Source organism: Hyaena hyaena, unplaced genomic scaffold (genome assembly GCF_003009895.1).
Source record: "Hyaena hyaena isolate Hyena2069 unplaced genomic scaffold, ASM300989v1 scaffold_376, whole genome shotgun sequence".
Taxonomy (NCBI): domain Eukaryota; kingdom Metazoa; phylum Chordata; class Mammalia; order Carnivora; family Hyaenidae; genus Hyaena; species Hyaena hyaena.
In genome coordinates this window covers 323,238-350,286 of record NW_024081008.1, presented here as the reverse complement: position 1 = coordinate 350,286, position 27,049 = coordinate 323,238, and the positions used below count along the sequence as shown (strand labels likewise).

General features: G+C 39.5%; 1 protein-coding gene across 1 annotated transcript in view; it reads right to left on the bottom strand.

Moving 5' to 3' along the window:
- The window catches only part of GRIA4 (glutamate ionotropic receptor AMPA type subunit 4), a 244,568-nt gene that overhangs the window by 93,066 nt on the left and 124,453 nt on the right, over positions 1-27,049 (bottom strand). Inside the window, exon 3 of the mRNA XM_039250622.1 lies at positions 19,834-20,018. Within this exon, the coding sequence (XP_039106553.1) occupies positions 19,834-20,018 (185 nt within the window). The remainder of the gene's footprint in view (positions 1-19,833; positions 20,019-27,049) is intronic.

Sequence of the window (27,049 nt, the reverse complement as noted above, 5' to 3'; positions counted from 1 at the left end):
CTGTGTGAAAACAAGTCCAACGTATACTCCATTACTCTATAGTGAAGTGTCCTGCACTTAAGGTGTCGTTTGCTTAGGTTTGTAAAAAATTTTTTATGTCTGTGTAAAACCACTAGTGTCATAGACATGGTTCACATAGCTATCATCATCTCAACCAAAGTGAAGACTATATTGTATAGAAACAAAACAAAATAACAAATCTGCATGACTTTACTTTGCATGCAGACTACACCTGTGTCTCTGTATTTTTTTTTTAAATTTTTCTTTAACGTTTTATTTATTTTTGAGAGAGAGATAGACACAGCATGAGCAGGGGAGGGTCAGAGACGGAGGGAGACACAGAATCTGAAGACAGGCTCCAGGCTCTGAGCTAGCTGTCAGCACAGAGCCCGACGCAGGGCTCAAACCCACAAACCGTTGGTGACCTGAGCTAAAGTAGGATGCTTAACTGACTGAGCCACCCAGGTACCCCAGTATTTCTGATATTATTCCTTATAAAGAAGAAAAATAAACAGTGTGAGGTGAAAGATATGAATATCTAACAGCACAACCTTCACACAAGGGTATTTGGCCTACTTGTTATGGGAAACCAACGTCTATGATGAAGACTTGGCCATGGCAATTAATTATAGCCGTTCAATAAGACAGAAAACTGTAGGCGTAAAGTCTGTGCATCTCTATTACCTTCTTAAAAGACACAGAGAATGATAAATGGACCAAGAATAATGATCAAGTATTTGTTCAGAGTTCTAAAGAATGAGTTAGGAAGAATGTGCAAGTTACAATGATTATACACTTTGAGAGGAAACCACCTTTACAAGAATAAAATGCTTCAGAAAAGGCACCGAATGATTTCTTTGATTACTTTCTCTTGTTTGGTTTTTAGGAAAGAAACAGTTGCTGAGAAACATCTATGGTGCTGGTCGAAAGATTCAGTTAAAAAACCAGGCCGATGTATATTTAATGAGGTAAATGCCAGATGCACTCACCAAGCTGTTTTGTTAACAACTTAAGACATAATCCTTATGACTGTGACTTCTAAGTCTTTATTCATTTATTAAAATTAGGGAAGGATGAATCCAGGATTCTTTTTCACCTCGATTGCACTTTTATTTTTTTCTAAATTTTTAAATGTTTATTATTTATTTATTTTTGAGAGAGAGAGAGAGACAGAGAGAGAGAGACAGCGCCAGCATGAGCAGGGGAGAGGCAGAGAGAGAGGGATATACAGAATCTGAAGCAGCTCCAGGCTCCGAGCTGTCAGCGCTGAGCCTGACGTGGGGCTTGAACTCATGAACCATGAGATCATGACCTGAGCTGAAGTCAGATGCTCAATCACCTGAGCCACCAAAGCACCCTGACTCCACCTTTAAATAAATTTAGTTCAATAAATCTGTCCTATGTATAGGTCTAGGGTAAGGAGATTCAAGGCTTATAAAGATAAGTAAGTCGGTGAAGCTGTTTCAAGGGTGTTTAATTAATCTCCTAAGGCAATAAGCCTCAAACAGAAATGACTGAAATACTGAGCAGAGTAAAGGACTGTGCCATGGATTTGAAGAAGTGGGATCATTTGTTTGGGAGACCTAGGTGATTTTAGAGACAGAATAGATGTTAAATAAATATTGCTTGAGTGGATGAATAAAGAAGCTAGCCTATAAATGCCACAAACACTAGTATATTAAGATCAATTTGAAACTTGTAAATGGTGAGAGTTTGGCCTTTAGCCCACAATCCAATCCTATGTGAGTCCTTTCTGTATCGATTGTTTATAAAGCATCCGGGGTCTCTCTAGTTATAGCTGCTGCATATTACCTCCAGCTGTTACTACGAAGCCACCATGACTGTTGAACACTGTCTTCAGGTTAGAGACCTGCAACGGCGCACCCCAGTACGAATGATTTTGGTTTTCCTTTTATTCTGATTTAATAAGTCAGCTGGAAATTTCTCTCCCAGCTGTTATCGTGTTCTGGAAAACTCCAGCCTACCTGGTGGTGTAGGGGACACAATGCCTTGTCAGTGTTGGAGCCTTACTGTAACAAGGGTAGTCATCACTAGTCTTTGGTCTCTGTAGAAATCCCAAACCCCCAGGTATCTCCTGAATGTTGACTTTCAGGGTGCTTCAAGATACCCTATTATAGACAAAAAAAAAAAAACACACTTTCCTTTGTTCAGTTTGTTTAGCTGGTTTATCTCAGTTTCACGAAAAGAAAAACGTAAGGCCGGGGGCTTCTGCCAACAAACTGTAGAGTTCAGTTACAGCAGGACCTTTACTTCTGGGGATGCGTTTCACAGACAGCGAGGAGGAACATAAAGAACCCCAGAACAAAAGGAACTAAGGCTATTTAGTGTGAGAAGAGATTTAGAGAGAGGACAGAGAATGAGAGTTCTCATCAGGACATGCCTGCGCACATATGCATGCGCACGCGCACACACACACCTGGATTTTTTCCTTGTACACCTGAAGATGTTAGAAATTATAGAGGTGTCTAATTAGGACACACTCATTTTTAGGGAAGAAGGAGTGAAAGAGAGTTGCCCATAAAGGGATGGCTGCCTCTCAAAACAGTGATCTCTCAGGGGAGGCACCTAGCAGAGGCCAACTGCCTTCCATTAAGAGATGTTGGGGGAGAGTCCTTCTCAGGCTTAAAGCTGTGTGTCTGTATTGCTAGTGATTGTCACAGACACTACTGACAGCGCACCAGTGCTTTTCCCCTCAGCAAGTCAGGGCACATTGCTGTAACTACAAGCACCTGAATTTCCTGGGCTTCAGGGTCTTCTCTGACCCCTGGAGCCCATTTTGCTCATGGTGGGTAGGGCTAGGCAGCCAGGTAAGAGGTGCCAGGGAGTTAATGTCCCCTCCCCAGTGGCCCTCACACAATGACCAACAGGAGCTGGCGCATCAATATTCCAGCGCCCTCACCAGAGAGATGATTCTGACATGTATGTTCTATTTACACTAATTTCAAGTGACATTTACAAGAATCCTCCAGTAATTTACATTAATATCAAATGAGATTAAGCCTTGGTCACCCACATGGTAATTTTCTCGAAAAATGTGCCTTTAATTGACTGCATTTCTCCACTGCCTTTCCAGTGTGTTCTTCAACTCCCAAAACGACTGATTACACATAAATCCTTGCCTCAAGATCTGCTTCTGGGGAAACCAAACTAAGACAGTCTCCAAATTAAAAAAAAAAAAAAAAAATCATCAATGTGATAGTGGTAAGAAACACTTTTGTTGGGTAACTGTCCCAAACTTTCATCTCTGTAGTGTAAAACATCTATGTTATATTCTGAGTCCCTAATCTCTATGTATAATCAAAGACTCAAGGTGCATGAAATACCATGATTTTACTTAGATATCTAAATTTGGGTAGCTAACAACGACAAAAAAAAAAAGGTTTATTCTTTTATATAGAGAAACAGGAATGAATCAGTATCTTTAACAAATCCTTTTCATTCCTGATACATGACTTTCCCCTTCATACTGTCTTATATACTTTAAGGACATTCATTCTTAGTACTGGTTTGCTATTGTTTTTTTCTTTGTATTCCAAATGTTAAAAAAAAAATCCTTCAGTTTTATCCTTCCAGAACAAAGACTGTAGATCACTTTGTATACACCTCTCCCCGCTGAGGGCACTATGGGGGTCGGATCTGAATGGAGTCGTAGAACTATGAGTGAAAACAAAGCACTAAAATGCAGGTGTTTGGTTTCTGCTCCACACCTCACCCCAGCGTGGTAACTGCCAATAGCTACAGAAAAGCACAGCGTAGAATGTATCCTTCTCTCTGACTATGACAGTAGCTCCAAAATTCTACACCCACAGAGCTTGAATAATATTATGATCCTCATGCTAACAATGGCCACCTCTTAGCAGAGATCCATTCTGTTTAACAGCATTTTAATTCAGTGATTGGAAATATTTGCAGAAAGGCACAGAAGGAATTTGTGATTACGGATGTGAAACGCACACCATGTCCTGAAAGAACCAGTGAGCACCCTGCTCTTTCATTAAAGAGATATTCTGTAAGAGGCAATATAAAATTAATTCTAATGAGATGTAGGTGGAGGGGGTCATCCTTTGCTTTCATGAACAAACACATTAAATAAGTACAGTCATTAAGTGAATGAGCTGGGACTCCAGCCTGGAGCTTTTGACTACTATTTTGTCCTTTTATTTTTTCCTGTTTACTATACCCTGTTGCCTTCCTTAGGCCGCAGCAATCAGAAAAAAGACTTATTTGGGGGCCAATTTTTATACATCTTTCCTAAGAAGAAAATAAATAACAGACGTTTATGACAGTACCCTTCTGTATCACATTAGTGGACAAATGCTAAGCCTGTTGATGAGAAAAACCAGCTTTCTCATAAGGAAACTAAAAACCCAATTCCTTTTCTTCAAATAACCCCGTGTGGAAATACTGGTTATTTGAATTGCATCACATATGCAAGGTTTCCCTAATCCCATTTTGCAGCAGTCTGGGATAGGGCCACGCAGATGGAGAGCTATCAGGTGAAACTTCACATATCTAAGTTTAGGTTGGCAAATTCTTCATCTATCCATAATAAAGCTAATAGCAAAAAAAAGCTTCAATAACTTCGATTCAGTTTTGTTTAGCTTGTACTTTATCAGGTATATATTTAAGATGACAGTTCAGGTATATAGCCTAACTTTAATCTAAGTGCAACTCAATCCAGTAGATAATTCTATATATGTGACAAGCTCAAAGTGATCATTAAAGGTTCAATTATGTTCTGTAGAGTTTTTTTTACAGTGCAGTTTAAAATACATTTTATGGTGCTCTCTTTGAAATTAGAAACCCCATAACATGGTAGTAATAGAGTACTACTGTATAATATATATTATATATGTTAATCAGAATATCTTTTTTCTTGGGGTGCCTGGGTGGCTCAGCTGATTGAGTGTATGGCTCTTGATTTCAGCTCAGGTCATGATCCCAGGGTTGTGGGACTGAACCCTGTGTTGGGCTCTACGCTAAGCGTGGAGTCTGCTTGAGATTCTCTCTCTCCCTCTGCCCATCTCCCTACTCATGTGCATGTTCTCTCTCTCTAAAATAAAATAATATTTCATTTCGTGAGATGTCCCTAATTGGACATGTCATCACTGAATAAATATCTATTCATGGGTTATAAAGAAAACTTAAGGGGGCTGGTGGGGTTGGTGGTGATGGGAAAAATATGTCTTCAAATATCACATATTGTCACCTAGGTTTCAAATGGATAGATAATTATGAGGGAATATTTGAATTATGAGTATGTTCAAACATGGCTTGCATAAGCACCCTGGGAAGGTGTTGTTTATGGGATGGATGACCTCTAAGGTCCAGCCAGCCTGAGAGTCTCTGATGCTGTGACTTTCCAGGGTAGGGAAGTGTAATGGGCCACTGTTGGGGGGAGGTGGGGGGGCTCCTGTTAACATACCATGTTCCTACCACTAACCCCCTGATTTTATATTTCTTTTCGTTATTATTTTGATTTGAAATATTGTCACTTGAACATTCTTCCCTCTCTCATTTTTCTTAATTCAAAACTTCCCTTATTTTCTTGGAAACGTTTTATTTTCCTGTATTTTCTAGGCAAATAAAATGCAAAGAGGTGACTGCAGGGAGGGAGGGAGGGAGGGAGGAATGAGGGACAGAGAGAGAGAAATTCTGTGGCCACTCTTGCAGGGTTAAATAAGGTTTGAGGTTGCTTTGCTATAGGAGTTTTTAGAGACTTTAATATGCTAATGTTCACCCAAATCCCAAGAGCCAGATAGAGCACGCAGTTCTGTAGAACAGTTTTAAAAGGTTGTATAAGGACATCCTTCCTACAGCTTTACTCTCTACTCATTGCTTTCCTTAACTGTCACATACATTTCTGACTTGAGGCTTTAGTGGCATTTTCTTATTTGTCTTCTGTGCTGATCATCTTTACCCACAATAAAAAGTCAACGGAACCATTTGAGGCATATTCAAGATATATTCTGTCCATAATTTTTGTAGTAGCGCCTCCACTATGTAGTAATGCCAGCTGGTACCTTGTTAGTCATGAGTTCTAAAATGTGCACATTTGTAATTCTACTCAACAGATGGTAAATGGTGATTAGTTAAATATAGAAGACATATGACCCCAGAGTTGCTCTCTTTACTTTTATTTCAGGAGAATGCTACCCTTGTAGTAGAACTTACTAGTTTTGTTGGACTTTTGACAGTTTGTTGCTGGAAAATCAGGTTCCTATGAAGCGGATTCAGAGTGCAGACAAAGATGTAAGCAGAGGCCTGATATTCATTAACACAAACTTTTCTATGTAAACTCTGGACATTTGTTCAAGTGACTGACTCTGAAGCTATTTATTAAAAAAAAAAAAGAAAACCCTGGCAAATGAAAGGTCATAACTAAGAGAAAAAAGGCAGGAAAAACATGTCCTTCCCTAATAAATGATATTCTCCTATTTTGTGTCTGTATGCTGTATCTGTGTGGCAAGCTCACTGTGTAGGTATTTTATTCCCATGAAGACTATTATCCATAACTAATGATACTGTTAAATTTACCAAAGGAAATTCTCTTTTTTCTTCAAACCTTGATCAGTTAAACTTCTTAGAATCTTAACCGAAGTAATGGTGACTATGAATCCCTAAATTAAGTTCATATCATGGTGCTTGGCAAAGTAGACATTAGTCAATACGTTTAAGAATTTCTCATTATCACTACTTGGCATCACATATTTACTTGTTGACTGTGTGGCTCCCTCACGAGGCAGGGACTGTCAGGGGGCCTAGGACATTGCCTGGCCTCTGACAAGCACTCAGTAAATATGTGATATATAGATGTCAAATAAATGAAGTTAACTACTTGTATACATGAGGTATAAAAAGTAAAGATTAAGCACCACTGCTCACTTGATCACCAGTCTGTTCCCCTTTCAGCCCATTCTCTGTGTCGGCATGAGAATTATCATTCTAAAACACGGATCGGTCAGATCACATCTAAAAACACCCAGTGACACCGAGAAGCTATGAGGAATAGAAAACTACTTAGTAGAGACCGTGAAGCCCTCTGGAACCTGTCTTCTCATTTCCTTGCACCTGCTGTTCCAGCCACACACACTGTTTCCAGTCCTTCCCCCCGCCTCTCCCCCCCGCCATGGCTCCATCCCAGGGCTCTGCTCTCTCTCTGCCATCTGCCAGTGCCCTTTCCCAGTGTTTCTTCCTGAGGAGTTCTGACTCATCTTTCAGCCATTTGCTTTAGTCTTTATTAAACCGTTCTGCACCGTGCTATATTATTTGCTTGTGTTCCTCTGTTTTCCTTTACATTTGAAATTCCTGCAAGGGATGAACCACAGTTGATTTAATTTTATACACAGTACTTGGAAATTTATAGATGTTGAATAAATGAGCAAATCAGTGAATGTTGTGTTCATGTATAAAAAAGGAAAATGATAGGTACGGTGGGCAGAGACCAGAAAATCTGTTTCTTTTGTGTTACCTGCAAGATACTTATATTGTTATGGCATTATATTTTACTAAAATATTTGGCCTTCAAATTTATATTCAGGGGCGCCTGGGTGGCTCAGTCCATTAAGCGTCTGACTTCAGCTCAGGTCATGATCTCACGGTTCGTGGGTTCGAGCCCCGCATCAGGCTCTGTGCTGACAGCTCAGAGCCTGGAGCCTGTTTCAGATTCTGTGTCTCCCTCTCTCTCTGATCCTCCCCTGCTCATGCTGTCTCTATCTCTCTCTCAAAAATAAATAAAATAAAAAAAATTTACATTCAATAACAATCAGCAAAAATAATCACAATATTATCTATAAGAATAGAATTAAAAAAAATTTTTTTCCAGGGCGCCTGGGTGGCTCCATAGGTTAAGTGTCCGACTTTGGCTCAGGTCATGATCTCACAGATCATCGGTTTGAGCTCCGTGTCAGGCTCTGTGCTGACAGTTCAGAGCCCGGAGCTGCTTCAGATTCTGTGTCTCCCTTTCTCTCTGCCCCTCTCCTGCTAGTGCTCTATCTCTCTTTCAAAAAATAAATAATAAACATTGAAATAAAAAAATATATTTTTTTCCAGTATAGATTCTGTGGTTATAAAGGGAAAGACATAGGGCAATTATTAAAACAACTAAGACCTGGAGTTGGAAGAACATAACAATCTCTTGGTATATGTGACCCTGAGAGGGGGCAGGGGGAACGTAAAAAAGGAAAATAAAATTCCCTATGTATAATCTTGATCTTCCTTCCATTTACCAGTGATCATGGTAAGTTTTTTTTTTTTTTTTGGTAAGTTTATTTATTTATTTTCTTGTTTAATTTTTTAAATGTTTATTTATTTTTGAGACAGAGACAGAGTGCAAGCAACGGAGGGGCAGAGAGAGAGGGAGACACAGAATCTGAAACAGGCTCCAGGCTCTGAGCTGTCAGCACAGAACCTGATGCGGGGCTCGAACCCAAGAACTGTGAGATCATGACTTGAGCTGAAGTCGGATGCTCAACTGACTGAGCCACTCAGGAGCCCAAGTTTATTTATTTATTTTGAGAGAGACAGAGAGAGAGAGTGGGGGAGGGACAGAGAAAGAGTGAGTGAGTGAGAGAGAGAATCCTGACGTGGGACTTGAACTCATGGACTGGAAGATCATGACCTGAGCCAAAATTAAAATCAGATGGTTAACCGACTGAGCCACCCAAATGACCCCACAATCTGATCTTAAACTTGGCACCAGTTGTATGCGAGGGCAGAGAAAATCTAGGTGATTGGTAGGGGAGTTGTATGCAACATAAGGGGAGGATTAAGCGTGAATGTGTCCTGTTACCTTTCCAACTAAACCCAGTGATTAAAAAGATGTGTCACTTCATTCACTGGCAGGTAGTGCACTCTATTACTCAACTGTTTGATATAAACAATTGAGGTTTTACAAAGTGTGGTTATACTGATGTTTACAAGACCCAGAAAAGCGTCCTCAAAGCTATTGTTGGGTGCTTTCCTTCCTTTTTGTCAATCTCACTGCCTTTTAAGCATTTGGAGAGTGGACGCAGAATTCTAACAGAATAAATTACGCAGTTATCCCGTCTCCTATTTAATGGTTAATATTACTTGCCTTTCTCTAAAATATAGTAGACAAGTCTATATACCTGCTTTCTATTTAAGGCTAGAAACACTACCTTATTTCTCTAAAATTATTAAGCAAATTTTCCTTTATCTTTTTTAAAGAAAACTCAGTGTTTGAATGTTTGTGTCAACAACACAAACCATTCCAAAAGGTGTTCTTGAAGCATTAATTAAAACAAATTTAGTTGGACATAGTCAATGCCTAGAATTCACAGTACTTTCAAGACAAAAGTACTAGCATTCTTGACCATATTTTTCTTTCTCCTCAAAAAACATACATCTTTTGTTTTCTTTACTTTTCCTTTTATATTAATTTTTTTTACTTTATAATGAAATGAGGAATATCTGCAACCATGGTAACGGTTGCCAGGAGATAATGAGACACCCCTTTCTAACTCCCACCAAGTTCCATTTGCACCAGTCTGAATGAAATCTATAAAGGTGTTTTTTTTCTGTTTTCTATGAAAACAACATTCCCAGTGCATCAGAATAGGATTTGCACATTTGGATCAATTTAGCTAAAACGTAAGATTAAAGAAGTGAAAATTCACCTTTTTCTTAAAAAACAAATAAACCATAACCTCATGTCTTTCAAGGTTCTCCTCACCTTGCTGCAGCTCCTGACTGAGCAAGGCTCGATATGCAGAAACAGCTGTACAAAGGAGCCAAGCAGCAGGCCTGGTCAGGGCCGCAGAGCAGAAGCTGCTGATAGGATTTCTTTGCTGTAGCGGTTTCTTTGAGTGCCTGACTTGCTCCCATTCCGTCTCGCTCATTGTTGCTCTAATATATGGAAATGAAACACTTGTGCTTTTTCAGCCACTACAAGGAGCACCGGAAAACCTAGATTTCCCATCAACTTCAGGCGAATGAGATACACTGGATGAGAAAGCTTCTCAGGTAATTGAGGGCTGATCTCCAGAAACTTCAAGGGCTGGTGACTGCTCTTCCTTCAAACACAGGAGAGAGATACTGCCTGCCTGTGTCTTCAAATGAAGCTCATTCAGATTTTCATTTATTGGACAATTATTTTGATCCCGTTTCCTATCACTGCGGCAAATGCTAAATACAGACCCTACTCTGATGGAGACAAGATTTCAACAGAGGCAGACAGCTAAGCTAATGCAACGAAGAGAATTCACATTCCTGCTACCTTGAGTCTTCACAGCACCATCTTGGGTTGTCTGCGTCATTCCAATATCCATTCATTCTGCCCCTGACCCAGTATTTGTCACATGGAACAAGTCTCTGCCTCCTGAGCTCCCAGAACTCCTTGCCTTCTCAGTTGTTTCTGTCTGGAATATCCCTACCCCTCCTTGATTCCTGGAAAAATACAATGTATTTTTAATTTAACAGTCTGTTTCCCCCATGAAGCTCTTCTGGCTGTCTTCGTTATACTGGGTCTGCATGTTTGTTGGGGTCCTGATATATGTTGTGGTATTTCTGATTCTGAAGCCATCACATTGTCTGGTAATAATGTATTTGTGTTTCTGAGTTCCCAGGTTGACAGTACGTCTTCCTGGCCGAGGGGCCAAGTTTTGCTCATCTTTGTTCAGACCGCAGTGCCTGAAAGGATGTCGGGAACACGGGTGTTGAATGAACGTATTAGGAATCAAGTGCAGGACTGTCCTGTGTCTACTGCTGCCAGCTCATTCCTACTGTTGGAATGCAGGCTGCTTGGTCCTTCCATGGATGCTTCCAATAATCAAAGCCAATATCCCCAGTGACGAGGCCTCTTCTGTGACTACTCCTCATGACTGACACCAGCGTTCCTGGTCTCTATGCTTTCTTTCGGTTTCTTCTGTCTCTTCTACTTTTGTTTTTGATCTTTTTTTTTTTGTTGTTGTTGTTTTAGTATGAAAAAAAAAACCAACCCCATGGTTATCAGCCAGTAAGTAAAATGCCCCTTCCCTTCTACATTATGATTCAAATGGTTATGGCACATGGAGGTAGGCTCTTTAAGCTACTGGCTCTTTTTGATGCTTTATTCAAGTCAGAGATGTTTTTGGAAGTAGAGGTGGGCAGAGTTCTAGATTTAGTACAGTTCATTTCAGAGACATCTGAAAATGTATAAAGGCAGACTGTAGATGAGCAGGCCCTATCTGGTCTGACACACTTGGCCGGTTGCCAAAAATCCTGTCTGGACCCTGATCCTTGGCGATGCTGGACAAGGAGGCAGCCTTGGACTGGGGCCATGTTGACTGAGACCCTGTGCACTTTCCATCACTTAGGTACAAATGGCCACATTGCTGTTTGTGAGAAATTTGCCTCTTTCTGATTGGTTGTGCCCTAAAACAGGATTATTGGCTTCCTCTGGTGATGCAATAAGCCTCTGGGAGGCCAATCCTGGCTTTTAGGCTTTTCTGATTGGTTTGCAAACAGTATGGGAAGGTCACTGGCTTTGCCAATCGTCTGAGCATCACCCTGTGTCTAACGGGAACCTGAATTCCCCTTTTCTATAGGGAGAGGGTGAACTGTGCAGAAAAGGGCACCAATTGTGTTCAAGGTATGAGATGAAGAGGCAGTTTGGGACACCCGAGAGCCAATTTCTCCATTCCCTTGTCAAACAACTATTTCATGACGTAAGGTCAGTCCTCATCATCTTCTCCTGAGAAGTACATGCTGAGGCTCCTTAAATACATCCCTCATGTGCCCTAAGGGCGGCGTGCCCTTGTTCTCAACCAAACACCTTTGACAACATAACATACTGGATAAGAACTGGCACTCATCCCCAAATCCCTGGGGCATTATGAAATCCTTGATGACTTTCTCTGTACTCTATTTCTAAAGGAAAGACTATATTTTCATAGGATTTTAGCCAATGCTTTTCATTTAAACCTTAGTTAACCAGCAAAGAGCTACTAATTAGAATAGAAAAGAGAAATCTGTTTACCTCATCACTTGATCTTCAGTGGACAGCCTAGTGCCTCACCCACTGTGGGCACTCATTGATACTTGTACGATGAATGGATGTACAGAAAGGGCCACCTGAGTAAGGTTTTACTTTATGCTTCTTTTCAAGGTGTACCCTATGTGTAAAATTGTATATTGCTTCAGGATCAAATGCAAGTATCAGTAAATCTGTATTGGAACTAGCATTAGTGACTTTTAGAGAGAGCGAAATTTTCTAAGGTCATCTCAGTCTAATGTTCCTTATTCAGAGTAAGGAGAAGCAGAATCACAGACATTATATTATTTCATTTACTTTTTTGTTTTATTCATTTATTTTTGAGAGAGACAGTCAGTCCTAAGAAGGCTCCGTCCAGTGCAGAGTCTGAGATGGGCTTGATCTCACAACCCTGGGATCATGACTTGAGCTGAAATCAACAGTTGGATGCTCAACTGACTGAGCCACCCATGCATCCCTGTTTACTTTTTAAAAATAAATAACTGAAAATTTCTTATCCATTTCTTAGAAGGTGGAAATATTCATCTTTTTTGGAAACATAATTTTGGGGATATAGGTCAACTGAGCAAAGAAAGAGGTAGAAGAGCGTAGCAGCCACCACGCGGCACTACGTAATGACTGTCTCCAGAGGGTGAGAGGGGTGTAAATGAGAGAAGGGTGTCACTGACCGTAGGAACACAGGAATCTAGCTGTGTGACCCTCACTACTTTTCAAGGTGGAGTAAAACATGTGAGTCACCATTAGCCTTAAGTGCTGTGTTGCTCAAATAGTTTTGGATGCCAGAAAGACAGTTAAGGTCAAGGTTGTTGTTGCTTTTTTGCTACTGGGTTAAGTATATGTATTAGTCTGGTAGTTCAATATTCAGTTGATAAGGTCTTAGAGTTCCTAAGGACTCTCAGCAAGTAACTGAGTTTAGGATTCAGAATTAATGGATATGTGTGAAAATAAAATAATATATAAAAAGGCTCCCATTATAAAGCACTCATTTTGATATGAAAGCAATTCATTGGATTCCACCTATATTATTTTTAGCTATTCTATAAAATAATTGATTGTTAGAGGAAGAAAACCAGGTAAGGTGAATAATCTAGTGCCCATTGTGGTATATTAAAGTAAAAATTGACAGCTTTAATAATTGATCACAAATTTAACAAATACTCATAGAGTAGTTTCAGTTTTTGTCTTTTTTTTCAGAGTTATTTTCAGCAGATGAGTGTGCCAAATTGCCCACTGGATTTAAAAGACCAAAAATGCACTTGTTTTGTTTCAGCCTCGTACAAATGATATGACAATAAATATAACTTTGTAGTTTTGTTATATTTCTATTACTTTAATATATCAGTGGGTAATATTTATATAAATTCTTCCCTTTTTCCTATGGTATAATTTAGCATAGAAAAATCAATATACCTTAAGCTACATTCTCTAATAGTTGTTGTGAAACTGATGTTCTGAAATGTTTGGATTAATACATGGCTACTTGCTATTTTAAACAGTAATCCATAGAAGGAACACTTCCAACGTCATTCTATGAGGCCATCATTACCTTGATTCTGAAACCAGGCAAAGGCCCCACTGAAAAGGAGTATTATAGGCCAGTATCCCTGATGAACATAGATGCAAACATTCTCAACAAGTACTAGTAAACTGAATCCAACAGTACATTAAAAGAATCATTCACCAAATTCCCGGGCTGCAAGGCTGGTTCAATATTTGGAAATCAATCAACATGATACACCACATTACTAAAAAAAAAAAAGGTAAGAACCATAGGATTCTCTCAAAAGACGCAGAAAAAGCATTTGATAAAGTACAGTATCTATTCTTGATTAAAAACCCTCAACAAAGTAGGGAGAGAGGGAGCATACCTCAACTTCATAAAGGCCATATATGAAAGATGCACATCCTTAATATGCTTAAGCTAATATCATCGTTAATGGGGAAAAAGTGACAGCTTTTCCTCTATGGTCAGGAAGAACAGAAGGATGTCCACACTCACCACTGTTACTTAACACAGTACCAGAAGCCGTAAGCTCAACAGTCAAACAACAAAAAGAAATAAAAGGCCTCTAAATGAGCAAGGAAGAAGTCAACCTTTCAGTATTTGCAGATGACAGGTTATTATGACAGGTTTCTATGTACAAAACCTGAAGGACCCCAGCAAAAAGCTGCTGGAACTAATATATGAATTCAGTAAAGTCACAGGATATAATCAATATACCAAAATCTATTGCATTTCTTTTTTTTTTTTTTTTAATATTTTTATATATTTCTAGGAGAGAGAGAGACAGCGTGAGCAGGGGAGGGTCAGAGAGAGAGAGGGAGACACAGACTCTGAAATAGGCTCCAGGCTCTGAGCTGGCAGTCAGCACAGAGCCCGATGTGGGGCTCGAACCCACCAACTGCGAGATCATGACCTAAGCGAAAGTCGGACGCTTAACCGACTAAGCCACCCAGGCGCCCCAAAATCTATAGCATTTCTATACACTGTTAATGAAGTAGCGGAAAGAGAAATCAAGGAATCAATCCCATTTACAAATGCACCAAAAACCATAAGATCCTTAGGAATAAACCTAGCTATAGAGGTAAAAGATCTGTAGTCTGAAAACTATAGAAACTTTATGAAAGAAACTGAAGAAGACACAAAGAAATGGAAAAACATTCTATGCTCATGGATGAGAAAAACAAAATTGTTAAATGTCTATACTACCCAAAGCAATCCACACATTCAATGCAATCTCTATCATAATACCACCAGTATTTTTTAAAAAGCTAGAATAAACAATCCTAAAATTTATAAGGAACCACAAAAGACCACCAATAGCTAAAGTAATCTTTTAAAAGAAAAGTGAAGCTGAAGGCATCACAATTCTTGACTTCAAGCTATATTACAAAGATGTAGTAATCAAGACAGTATAGTGCTGGCACAAAAATCATACACATAGGTCAACAGAACAGAAGACAAAACTCAGAAATGGACCCAGAACTAGATGGTCAACTCATCTTCAACAAAGCAGGAAAGAATATCCAATGGAAGAAAGTCTCTTCAGCGAATGGTGCTCGGAAAAATGGGACAGCAACGTGCCAAAGAATGAAACTGGACCACTTTCTTACACCACACACAAAATGAATTCAAAAATGGATGAAAGATCTAACCAGAAAACTACTGAAATCCTAGGGATAACACAGGCAGCAACCTCTCTGACCTCAGCCACAGCAACTTCTTACTAGACATGTCTCCAGAGGCAAGGGAAACAAAAGCAAACATGGATTATTGGGACTTCATCAAGATAAAAATCTCCGTAGCGAAAGAAACAATCATCAAAACTAAAAGGTAACCTTTGAAATGGGAGAAGATATTTGCAAATGACATATCTGATAAAAAGTTTATTCAAAATCTATAAAGAACCTCTCAAACTCAACACCCAAAACCAAATAATCCAGTTAAGAAATGGGCAGAAGACACGAATACACATTTTTTCCAAAGAAGACATCCGGATGGCTAATAGTCACATGAAAAGATGCTCCACATCACACATCATCAGGGAAATACAAATCAAAACCACACTGAGATACCACCTCACACAGGTCAGAGTGGCTTAAATGAACAATTCAGGAAACAACAGATGTTGGTGAGGATGTGGAGAAATGGGAACCCACCTACACTATTGGTAGGCATGCAAACTGGTGCAGCTGCTCTGGAAATCAGTATGGAGGTTCCTCAAAAAATTAAAAATAGAACTATGCATTCAGCCTAAATGTCCACTGATTGATGAATGGATAGAGGAAACATGGAACATACATACAATAAAATATTACTCAGCCATCAAAAAAAAAAAAAAGGATGAAATCTTGTGATATGCAGGAACGTGGATGAAGCTAGAGTGTAATCAGTGAAATTAGTCAGAGAGAGACAAATACCATTATGATTTCACTCATTTGTGGAATTTAAGAAACAGATGAACATAGTAGAAAGAAAAAAAAAAGAGAGGGAAGCAAACCATAAAAATGACTCTTAACTATAAAGCACAAACTGAGGACTGCTGGGGGACCTGGGAGGGAGTGGGCTAAAAGGGTGATGGGTACTAAGGAGGGTACTTGTGATGAGCATCGGGTGTTACATGTGATGAGTCAGTGATGAATCGCTGAACTCTACTCCTGAAGTCAGTATTACACTGTATGTTAACTAACAAGAATTTAAATAAAAGCTTGAAACATTAAAAAAAATAAACCCATTGAAATAAAAAAGTAAAGATAAAGCACATACTTAAAAGTACAGATAAGCATTAATTTACTTACCCTATGGTCAAAAACTTTAGCTTTAATGAACATCTTAGTGTTGTTGTCCTTATCACAGATTTCTAGTGACAGTTTTGCTTTTATGGTAGCGTTTTGGGTCCCAGGTCAGAATTTGTCAAGTAAACTATCTAAAGACAGGAATAAAGTTCTGCATTTTCAGCGAAGCCTACATGTCACACCAGGTGATTCCTAAGCTTACTACTGTTGGAGATCTACTGCCTTAGAATACTCACCGTGAAGTTAAAAAATTTTGTAAAATTCTTAAAACAACTAATTTTAAATAATTTGAAAATTTTGATGCATCCTTTAAGTCTTTTGGGCAGAGATCAAAGAAAAGAGATGTTAAAAAAATAAACAGTGATACATTTATAAGAACGAATTAGGCATACAAATAATCGGGAAAACAGGTACAGAAGATGAGGTGCTTCTCTAACCACAGCTGTCCATTCACACATTTTAGGAGAAAACTGTGGGCCATTTCCATTATGATTTTGAAAACAGAAACAAACGAAAATATCAGCAGAGCACTTATTGCCACGATGCCACCATGATATGGAGTGTGCCCACCCTTCCCGAATTTACTAACATGTCCCCTTATCTTCAGTGTATTAACCTCACCACCTTCTGAAAGATGGCTACTTCTTCTCAAAGGCATTTTTCTGATCAAGATCATTTAGCATTGTCTTTTTTAAAAACTGCTTTGGTTGATTCTCTGAAATTGTTTTCTACCGTTATCTCAACTTATTACAGAAGATGTTGAAATGCAGGTATATTAAAATACATGTAGAAACTCTTGACACAGTTTGGATTAGCTCTTGTGTTTAGATGAGTCAGGAGTAAAACCAAGAGTCATTAAAAAATGATTTGGCTTAGAGCTACAAGGAATTAAAATATAGACAGTTAAAAAAAACATGTTCAGGATTAGAAGATGTCTTTTTTTGGGGTAAGGTTTACAGGACAATACAGTAGATATTGTACGATCGATCAGGTTTATAGTTGAGAGGCATTTTAAAGGGATAACGTCTCATTATTACCATGCAGTCACGAGAGAAAAGAAACCCTGTAGAATTCGGGAGGAAAAAGAGACATGGAAAAGGCAGATGCTGAAGTTTTCTAACTTCTGGGGATCCAATGTACAGCATGGTGACCACAGGGACCACCACTATGTTACAGGGGCGCCTGGGGGCTCGGTCTGTTCAGCGTCTGACTCTTGGTTTTGGCTCAGGTCATGAACTCATGGTTTGTGAGTTTGAGCCCTGCATGAGGCTCTGTGCCGACAGCGTGGAACCTCCCTCCCTCTCTCTCTGCCCTTCTCCCGCTTGCTCTGTCCTTCAAAATAACTAAATACACTTAAAGAAATAAAAACAATACTGCATTACCCATCTGAAACTTGTTAGGAGAGTAGATCTGAAATATTCTCATCCCCCAAAGGAAATGGTGACCAGATGAAGCGACAGAATTGTTTGTTCACCAGCCTTACTGTGGCCATCATATCACAATATATTAGCGTATTGATTTACACACTGCATACCTCAAATGTACACAATGATATATATTAATCATATCTCATCAGGCAAAAGAATATAAAAATGATATTTTTGAGGCACGCCTGGGTGGCTCAGTTGGTTAAGCATCCAAAGCTTGATTCCAGCTCAGGTCATGATTTCACAGTTCATGAGTTCCACCCCTGTATCAGGCTCTGGGCTGACAGTGGAGAGCCTGCTTGGGATTCTCTCTCTCTCCCTTTCTCTATCCCTCCCCTGCTCTCTCTCTCTCTCAAAAAAGTACATTTTAAAAAATGATATTTTTGAGATGACAAGAAAAAAAAAAGATGTCTGGTTCCCTTACAAGATTTTATTTAAGGCTTGTTCACAGTTTATCCAAAGCCCCGGGGTGTGCTGAGTTCCGTCTCAGAAACCAGCCAAGGCCCTGAAACGGGGCAGGTGCCTCTGCTCGCCCTCCAGACATGACCATTTAAGCACAGGTGCTAAGTGTGTGTGTGTGTGTGTGGGGGGGGTGTCTTTCTGAGCCTTCCTCGCCCTCAGGAACCTGGCAGTCCAGACAGTTCTCAGAGCTGACTGTTCTGTGGGACTCATGGGGAGGTATTTACAAAGCTTCAGTTGTTCATGGCAAACAACTCAAACTCTCCATGCAGGGGTGGCCGTGGGAGGGAGTGAGGATGGAGTTTGAGCTCAAGTGATTGTCTTCCTTAGGAAAGTAAGACAAAGTTTTTTCTTGGATTCCATAAATACACATTTAAAAAGCCCATATACCTTGAATAGTTGCAACCTTGCTGATTTTTTGGACTCCTCTCAGGAATAAACCTGAGTAACACAGGTTTATCATTAATATCTTCCAATATAGTATAAACAGATTTCTTCAGTCAGAATTTTTCCTTTTTCTATGAAAAGCAAACAGGAAGTGAATACTCTGTCTTTTCCTCTTACGGTATAGACTGGCTTCACCAGACCGTTCAAAGAACTACCGTGTGCTTTTTAACTTTTAACTTTCACTAATTTTATACAGTTTTATACAGGGTATCTAGTTTAGGGCCCTTCGATATTAAGGAGGAATCTCTGCAACATATTTTGGTTTTGATTTTTCTAGTTGGGTACCTGTGTATTATAAATAAACCTCCATATTAAGTTTACTACTACAAATCCAATCCTATTATGATGCAAACGACATGTGATGAAATAACCAAGAAAACACCACTACAATACTGCTTCTGCCAACGCAACTTGGTATAGACCAACCGGAGCAAACATGTCTGAAGCCACTAGATGGCATTCGTTCACCGCAGTTTTGGCCAAACAGAGCTAATGCTTATCATGATATAGTAGAGTTAGGAGAGAGGCAAATGTTAATTAAGCATTGTCATTATTTGATGATATTTTCCTATTATTTAGCACAATAACCAAGCTCACTTTTACCTATTCCCGTCTACTTCAAGTCAAATCAACAAGTATTTACTGAAAGATTTATTAAAGGAGTCTTCATTTGTGAAGAGAGTTGAAAACTGTCTTAACTACGCACTTAAAACATCTAGAAGAAACTGTTTTATATACAGTATGCGACTTAACTTTATTTTATATAATTGCTTTACTATTTCTCATAGTAGTTAGTTCTCATGCAGCTATTTTTCTAAAGGTTAGGAAAAAATGCACAGTCACAAATACTAAAGCTTTCTAAGATTTTAGATGGCATTCATCTTCAAAATTAATGTTTATGAAAGTAGGAGGTCAAGGGCTCCTGATGATTCACAGAAGGTCCTTTCTATTGCAGTTCTTAAAAATGTGTGAGAAATAGTGCTTCTAACAACACTGAGACCTAAGAACCGAAATGGCCTTTGGTGATAAAGGATTATGATTTAGTCGTGGAGATGAATCATGGAATGAAAAATCCTGAACTCTACTTCAGACGAAATGGTGAGGAGAAAAATATTGATGGGAACAAGTAAATCAAAAGTCAACTTTTTGTTGAAGGTATAGGGTAATAATGACATAAAATCCAGGACTTACCTGTTCTAATATGTTTTGAAGCCTCTCTATCTCACAGTCTATTACAAATTTCTTCTCTTGTCGTCTATCAAGTTCTTCTAGAAGTTGCCTATAGCTGACATCATTAAAATTTTCCACACATATAGCGCTGACATGCCAACCATTTTGTCCTGCTTTTTCCATAATAGCTTGAAGTATTGAGTATCCTAGTGGGGAAAAAAGATCCAGAAGTGTTACCAAAATCATACTTTTACTCCTTTTTAATAACTCATGTAGGCATTGAATCTGCAGCAACATTTTTATGTTGCAAATACACAATGGATGCTTTAGAAATTTAACATCTGAGTGGTTATTTCTGAATCATTTGTTTTTGCTTTCTTTACTTGAGGTAACACCCCTTAAAATACTACTTGGATGAAGGAAGAACACTATACCTTATTAAGAAAGTCTCAATATCTCTCTATTGGAGAACACTACATTGCTTTAGACATGTTTTTGATGAGATAAACCAAAACCAAACGATATCATACATTCTTTTTGTTAATTCTACTCACTGGAAAGAATTAATTTTGAACAACAGTTTTAGCTCTTCCCTTTCACAAGGTAGTAAAAACATTTTTGGATTCAGCTATGGAAGAGATGATGTAGAAAGAAACAACGCAAAAGTATTTATTGAAGGTCCATTATTGTGAATGGAGAAGGCATTATTTCCGCTCCCCATCTTTTCTGGAAAGAAGGTGTTATTTAACTCTTTGTCTCTTAGCCGAGGAATGATGTGGATTGAGGTTGAATTGAATGGCTACTAGGTGAGGCAGCAGGTACTCAAACTCATAATCTAGTAGAGGAGAAAGGCATTCAAATAAGCAAAGGCAATTTAGTTTAAAACCGTGTAATGAGAGCAGTACTCAACGTAAAGTGTTGGCCCAAAAGGAAGATTTGGTTGAATCTGCCTTGCTGGGATGTGGGAGCCAAGCGCGGAGGACAAACAATTGCACTGGGTCCCGAAGGCCGAGGACATCCATCCAAGATGGCTGCCGTACCAGGAGCGCGCGTTGGCTGGGGCAGCCTGCATGGACGCGGCGCTCCGTGCCCTGTGGCTGTCCTGACCTGTCTGCCTCAACCGGCACAGAAGGAAAGTCAGAGGTCCTGGGACGTGGGTTAGGGAAGATGGGGCCAGCCTGGGAATACAGCACCTAGAGTGTTTCTTCAGGCCAACACGGTCTTGAAATCTGGCTTTTTTCAGCTCTCGGTTTTTAAAGGTAAGGTAAAAACACACAACCTGGTTAGACTCAGAGCCTGGTACCCAGTTATGTTTTTCCCCTGCGGCTTAGCATTAAAAAAATGCTCATCCAAAGAAGGTCCGGCGCTTCTTTGAGTTCATTCTATGGCAGATGCCTATAGTCTCTCCCGCCCCTGGTCCCTGGAGTGCGCGTGTAGAACCAGGTGGATTAGAAGTAAAGGCTTGAATACATAGCACTTGCGAGATAAGAGGACGTTTATTCAGGTTTCTGATTGGTATGAGTCTCTCAGATTCAAAGACTTTGATTGTTAGGTATGTTTTCTACAGGTCAGAGTTTCAAACGTTATGGACGCTTAGTTAACATCAACAGATGGAACTGATGATGAGATCATATTTGAAATATAAATTACCTGATGTCCTGCCAAACGAAATACTGTGGCAGTCAGCACTCATTTTTATCTAAATGAAAAAAAAAAAATTCCCCAAAGAGGAAGAGGGAGGGCATGATAATTACCATACAATTATATTCTGGTACATCTATTGCACCATTTAGTCTTACCTTCTGTAATGTATGCCTGTCATTATCTTTTCAAGCCTCACCTAGATTCCCCTTGGCCCCCACCCCAAGTCCAGTGCCCCTTCCTTCGTTTTCTGTTGGACACATACATAACAGGATGGTCTGAGTGCTCTCTTAATGTACATGTTCATGCCTCATGTATTCAGTTACTGAGACTTGCTCTCTGCTAGGAAGCGAGTCAATGTTCCTTTTATTCGTTTTTGACACCTAGGAACATGTTCTTTTCAAAAACACCAATAGGCATCTTCCTTTTCCTTTTTCTCCTTCTATTTATTGTCAAACCAAAATTAAAGACATTTTGTTTGATTTTTTGCATGTTGTAGAAACGATAACTACTGGCCACACACGCCGAAGCAGTTGTCCTGCTCCGTGGGGTCAATTCACAGCTTTGCACGGGTCTTTATATATTGCCTTTAAATTTATTTATTTTTAAAAAAATTTTTCGCATCTTGTGGTTATCAGGATTCACATCACCAACAAAGCATCCAGGTTGTTATTTTCCTTCCTACACGACTTTCACAGAATGTACAGCAACAAGCCTTCTGATGAAATTCACATATGTTCACAGTTGCATAAGAGACATTTCAAGATTCACCACTAATGCCAAAACTATAATTCAAATTCAAGGTTTCATTATCTGATTTTCCCTGATTTATAAATGACACCAGAATTGAAATAAGACAAAACCCTAGGACACAATCTTTGTTAAATGGCCAAGAAAGCTGGCTGTCTCAAAAGAACCATTAATCACAGCCAGAAGTAAATTTCATCTTCTCAGTGCAGTGCAAGGGACATGCGGTTATAGGTTGGAAGCTTCAATTCTTTTATAAGCTGTGTTTGATTTTAATACACTTTCTTATTTATGCTATTGGAGGTGTGTGTCTTATTTATTTGCCAAGATAGTTGTAACTTGGAGAAAATACTGCTGTTGAATCTATGATTATATAAACTATGTTATATAAACTAGAAAATCACAAGTTCTGTCATACTAATTCTACATCTGGCTATGATTTGTGTCTCCCACTTATTAGAAAGTGGCAATACTGTGGGCCATGAATACTGCAGTGCTGGGAGAATATCACAAGATGGAAGGACACTTTACTACTGTAAAGGATCTTTTTAGTGTTGCTTCTATGTTAACAAGCTGCCTAACATTTTAATTCAATATAATCTACTGAAAACCTACTACATCTGAGATTCTTTAAGGTTTGCCAAGATAAAGACATGATTCCTATCTCTACAAGGAATTAACTATCTAGTCACTTACTAAGTAACTAACCATTACATAAATTACACAGTCTTGTATAAGTAAACAAAACAAAATAATTTTATTAGAATGGTAGTGAAACCATCCCATGGACAAGATCACATCACTGTTCTAGAGTAAGGAAAGGACACTATCAAAGTACACACACAGATATGTTTTTTTAAATGTTATTACATCATGTAATGATATTATCAATTATGCTGATAATTGGTCATAGTGATATAAGCAGTACTGAACTACTGTGTCCATACACCCATCAACAATTTTCACATCATCCACGGGAATGACCTATTTTGGATGAGCAGTACCATCCAGACATGTGGCTGCTAGCAACACAAGCTGGGCTTTATTTATTTGATGTTCTCTCTTTCAAGAGTTATTTGATTCAACTCTCTGTACACAGAGGGGCAGGAGGAGAATCAGGAGAAGTTTATGACACGGTGGACATAATTTCAAATAGGAGGGAGTTATCCATAAGCTGTAAAAAAAAAACCACAAAAAAAAACTTCCCTTGGATAAGTAAAGAGCTCATAGTGCTCTTTAATTATAAGGTCATTGGTGCAGTCAAAGCTGCATCAATGGAATGCTGGGTGTAGAAGTCACATTTCAGAAGGCTAAGACATGGAGAGAATGAGAAGAAGTGAGAATGTAGACATTACGAAGGAGTGTTGTCAGGGTAATGAATTACTTAGATGATGTGTGTGCCATCATGATGAACAGGGTGGAGAAGCCTTGAGGTCATGGGAACCAGTGTGGAAAGAAGAGGACTGAGTCTATCCCTTGGGGGTTGCTGAGAAGCTGCAAAGGGGCACAGCAGCTTCAGTATTTATTCCAACCCCTCTCATCGACTCATAAATTGCCATGCAGGCATCTACCACTACACTATTGATTTCTCTGGTCTGGGCACAATCACCAGCATCCCCAGCTAGTGGCTTTGAAGGGAAAGGTGTACATGTCTGGGAGTATACTTCATGCTGCATATGAACCTCTGTCTTAGAGAGGAGTAAGATTCTGTAATCCTCACGGCACTTGATGCCACCAAGCTGGAAATGGAGAGCAGATTGTGTGACCATGGAGTCTGGACTCTTTCCAAAACAGCTTAGCACGGAAATGTCTGGACTCTCAGATCTTAGCACATGGAAGGAGGAACCAATATGTAGCTTACTTAAATTAATGGGAAGCTGTGACTACAGCATTTATTTTATGCCATAGGTCAAGAAGAGCATACTGAAAATAAACAAAGATCTTCTAACTTACATAGTTTGAGGCCATTCACGCAAACCTGATGTAAGATGACGAGTTTTCCTTGTCTATAACCAAGAATAAAAATAGCAAATCCATCTTTAAAGATGGTCATTCTGGGTCTTAGATTTTCCCTGTGGCCTCTCATATTTTCTGACAAGAACATTTATTGTTTCCTGACACCTATACTCCAGTGTTCATGTTTAATTCAGATGGCATCTTACGGGTAAATTTGGAACTTAAATCTTTAAGGTTTCCATTGGTTGCAACTGAACCTTGTCCTCGTTAATACAGGCGTTCAGCAAGTGCTTTCAACCATCTGCCATAGGTTCAGAGCTCCTTCCTTCAGGGGGCATGCCCTAACACTTTTTTTTCCTTATTTCCTCTTGGGCTTTTCTCCAGGTCGCTGGAGAATTTAATTTCAGTACAAAGAATGGTTGTACCTATTAATTTACACAATCACATGCTGACATAGCAACCAGACAATTTTTGTAGACAGAAACTCCATAGGACTTCCTTGCAGGGCCTTGTTTTTTTTTTTTTCTTTTCTGATATATACCAAATCATAATCATCCCTCCCTATCTTTCCAGTATTATTTGGGCCATTAGTGTCTCTGTTTTATATGCTCCAGCAATACTGCCCTTCATAGAAGTTCTAGAAGCTACCGAGCATCTCCACCCCAGTGCCTTTGGACATGCTATTATTCCCTTTTAAACACTGTTTCCTCCCCCACCCCCTTCCCGTCTTTCATCTTTCAGAGCTTATTGCAAACATTATCCACCCCTGACTGATCACTTTCTCCTCTAACTTTTCAAGCTCTTACAGCTTTCTGTACCTTTCTTTCAGAGATTTTTACCACAGTTTCTGACTACCTATTTGAATGATGATCTGATGATGCCTCTGCCTTCCACTACCCTGTGGGCTCCATGGACGCAGGGATCATTTCTGGGCTCAGTTCTTAGCCCAGTGGGTGCTGAGTTGATGCTCAGCAAACTGAATGCATGAGTGAACTAGTGGGAATTTTAGAGGGAGGAATCAGAATTTTAAAAGGCTCAGAGGTAAGAAGATGCATGGCATCTCACATCCAGGAACTTCAAGTACTCCCAGCTTGTGCTGTGTGTTTGGAAGGACAGGAGGGTGCTGGAGAGTTGGTGAGGACTGTGGGAAGGGCTGGAGAGATCAGCAGGTACGTGTCAGATCACAAGGGCTTTCTCCCCCGTATCATAGAACTCGGTCTTTACTCCCCAGGGACTTCAGGAAGAGAATGACAAATGTAGAGCGATCATTCAGCTAAGATGTGGGAAACACTGTGAATGAAGGTAACAGGAAGTAGGAAAACCAGTTCAGGCCATACTGAAGGAATTCAGGTAAGCTGACAGGGAAGGAGAGTGAATTGGAGATTATGGCAGAAGGATCACTAAACCTAGTGATCGACAAAACATAAGGGATAAGGAGGAGGTGGATTTGGGCATAACCACAATCTGTTCTATTGTGGACATTTTGCTCCTGTTTTCCTAACAGGAAACATCTTTTGATGTCCTGAAGAAGCACGTATTTTTCTATTTGGATTTCAGATGTCAAGTGACTTCTGGTGAACAGCCACCCCCTTCATCACCTGAACCAGAATGCTAGATTCTGCCACAGGTTTCAGAAGCCCAGTTTTCTCTCTTGCTTCAGGCATCCATTTTTCTAGAGACCATCTCTACATTTTGAATAGTCCCTGAGAATAAACTGGAGGGGCACCTGGTTGGCTCAGTCAGTTAAGCATCTGACTTTTGATTTCAGTTCAGGTCATGATCTCTCAATTCCATGGGTTTGAACCCTGCATTAGGCTCTGTGCTGACAGCAAGGAGCCTGCTTGGGATTCTCTCTCTCCGTCCCTTCCCCATCCTCTCTTCTCTCAAAATAAATAAATTAAAAAAAGTTAAAAAAAAAAAAAGAATAAACTGGAGATCTTTTCAAGTTTGCCTCCAGAATTGTTTTATCTGCTCAGAACTATGAGTATTTATCAATCTTTTTATAGCGTACAGCAATGTCTTTTCATGCAAGAAAGGCATTCTTGAATACTGTGCATAGTTTTAAACTCCAATAACTAAAGACTAGTTTCCTAACCAGAATAAATGTTTGGCACGATTTATATATGGTTAGGATTGTGCTTGTGGACTGAGGTTTTATCAGTTTTAAATATCACACCAAGTAAAATTCACAATTCTGTTTATATCTATTTTTTTTGTATCACACTATAAAAACTTCACAATTCAAACGTGCACTAAACGCAACCATATAGTTGCATCTAAAATACAGTGTTTTGAATTAGGGTACCTGGGTGGCTCAGCTGGTTAAGCCTCTGACTCGTGATTTTAGTTCGGGCCATGATCTTGAATTCGTGAGTTTGACCCTGGCATTGGACTCCATGCTGACAGCTCAGAGCCTGGAGCCTGCTTGGGATTCTGTCTCCCTCTCGCTGCCCCTCCCCTACTTGCTCTCTCTCTCTCTTAAAATAAATAAAAATATACTTAAAAAATAAAAAAACTATACATTTGTGAATTAATAGGTAACCAAATAACTTCTGTCTCATACTAACCATTTAAAGTACTTAAGACCTAACTTTGCACGTTACACTTATTTAGTATGGCAATGCTTTGGGAGAGCAAAGTGCTGAGTCAAGAGGAGGGACACAGCCCCTTGGGGACAGGACTGCTCTGCACAGGGAGTGACAGGTGGAGGTGGGGAGGGTCTGCTGGACACGGATGGGCAGGCGGGAAGCTTGAGGAATATTTAATAGATTACTAATAGTTTAGAGATGAATTTACTAGAGTAGTGGGTTCATAAACACTAAGCTTCATTTCATTTGACAATGAGCCGGGACCTCATGAGAGGCTCGTGAAGGAGGTAAGGCTCTCCCACCCT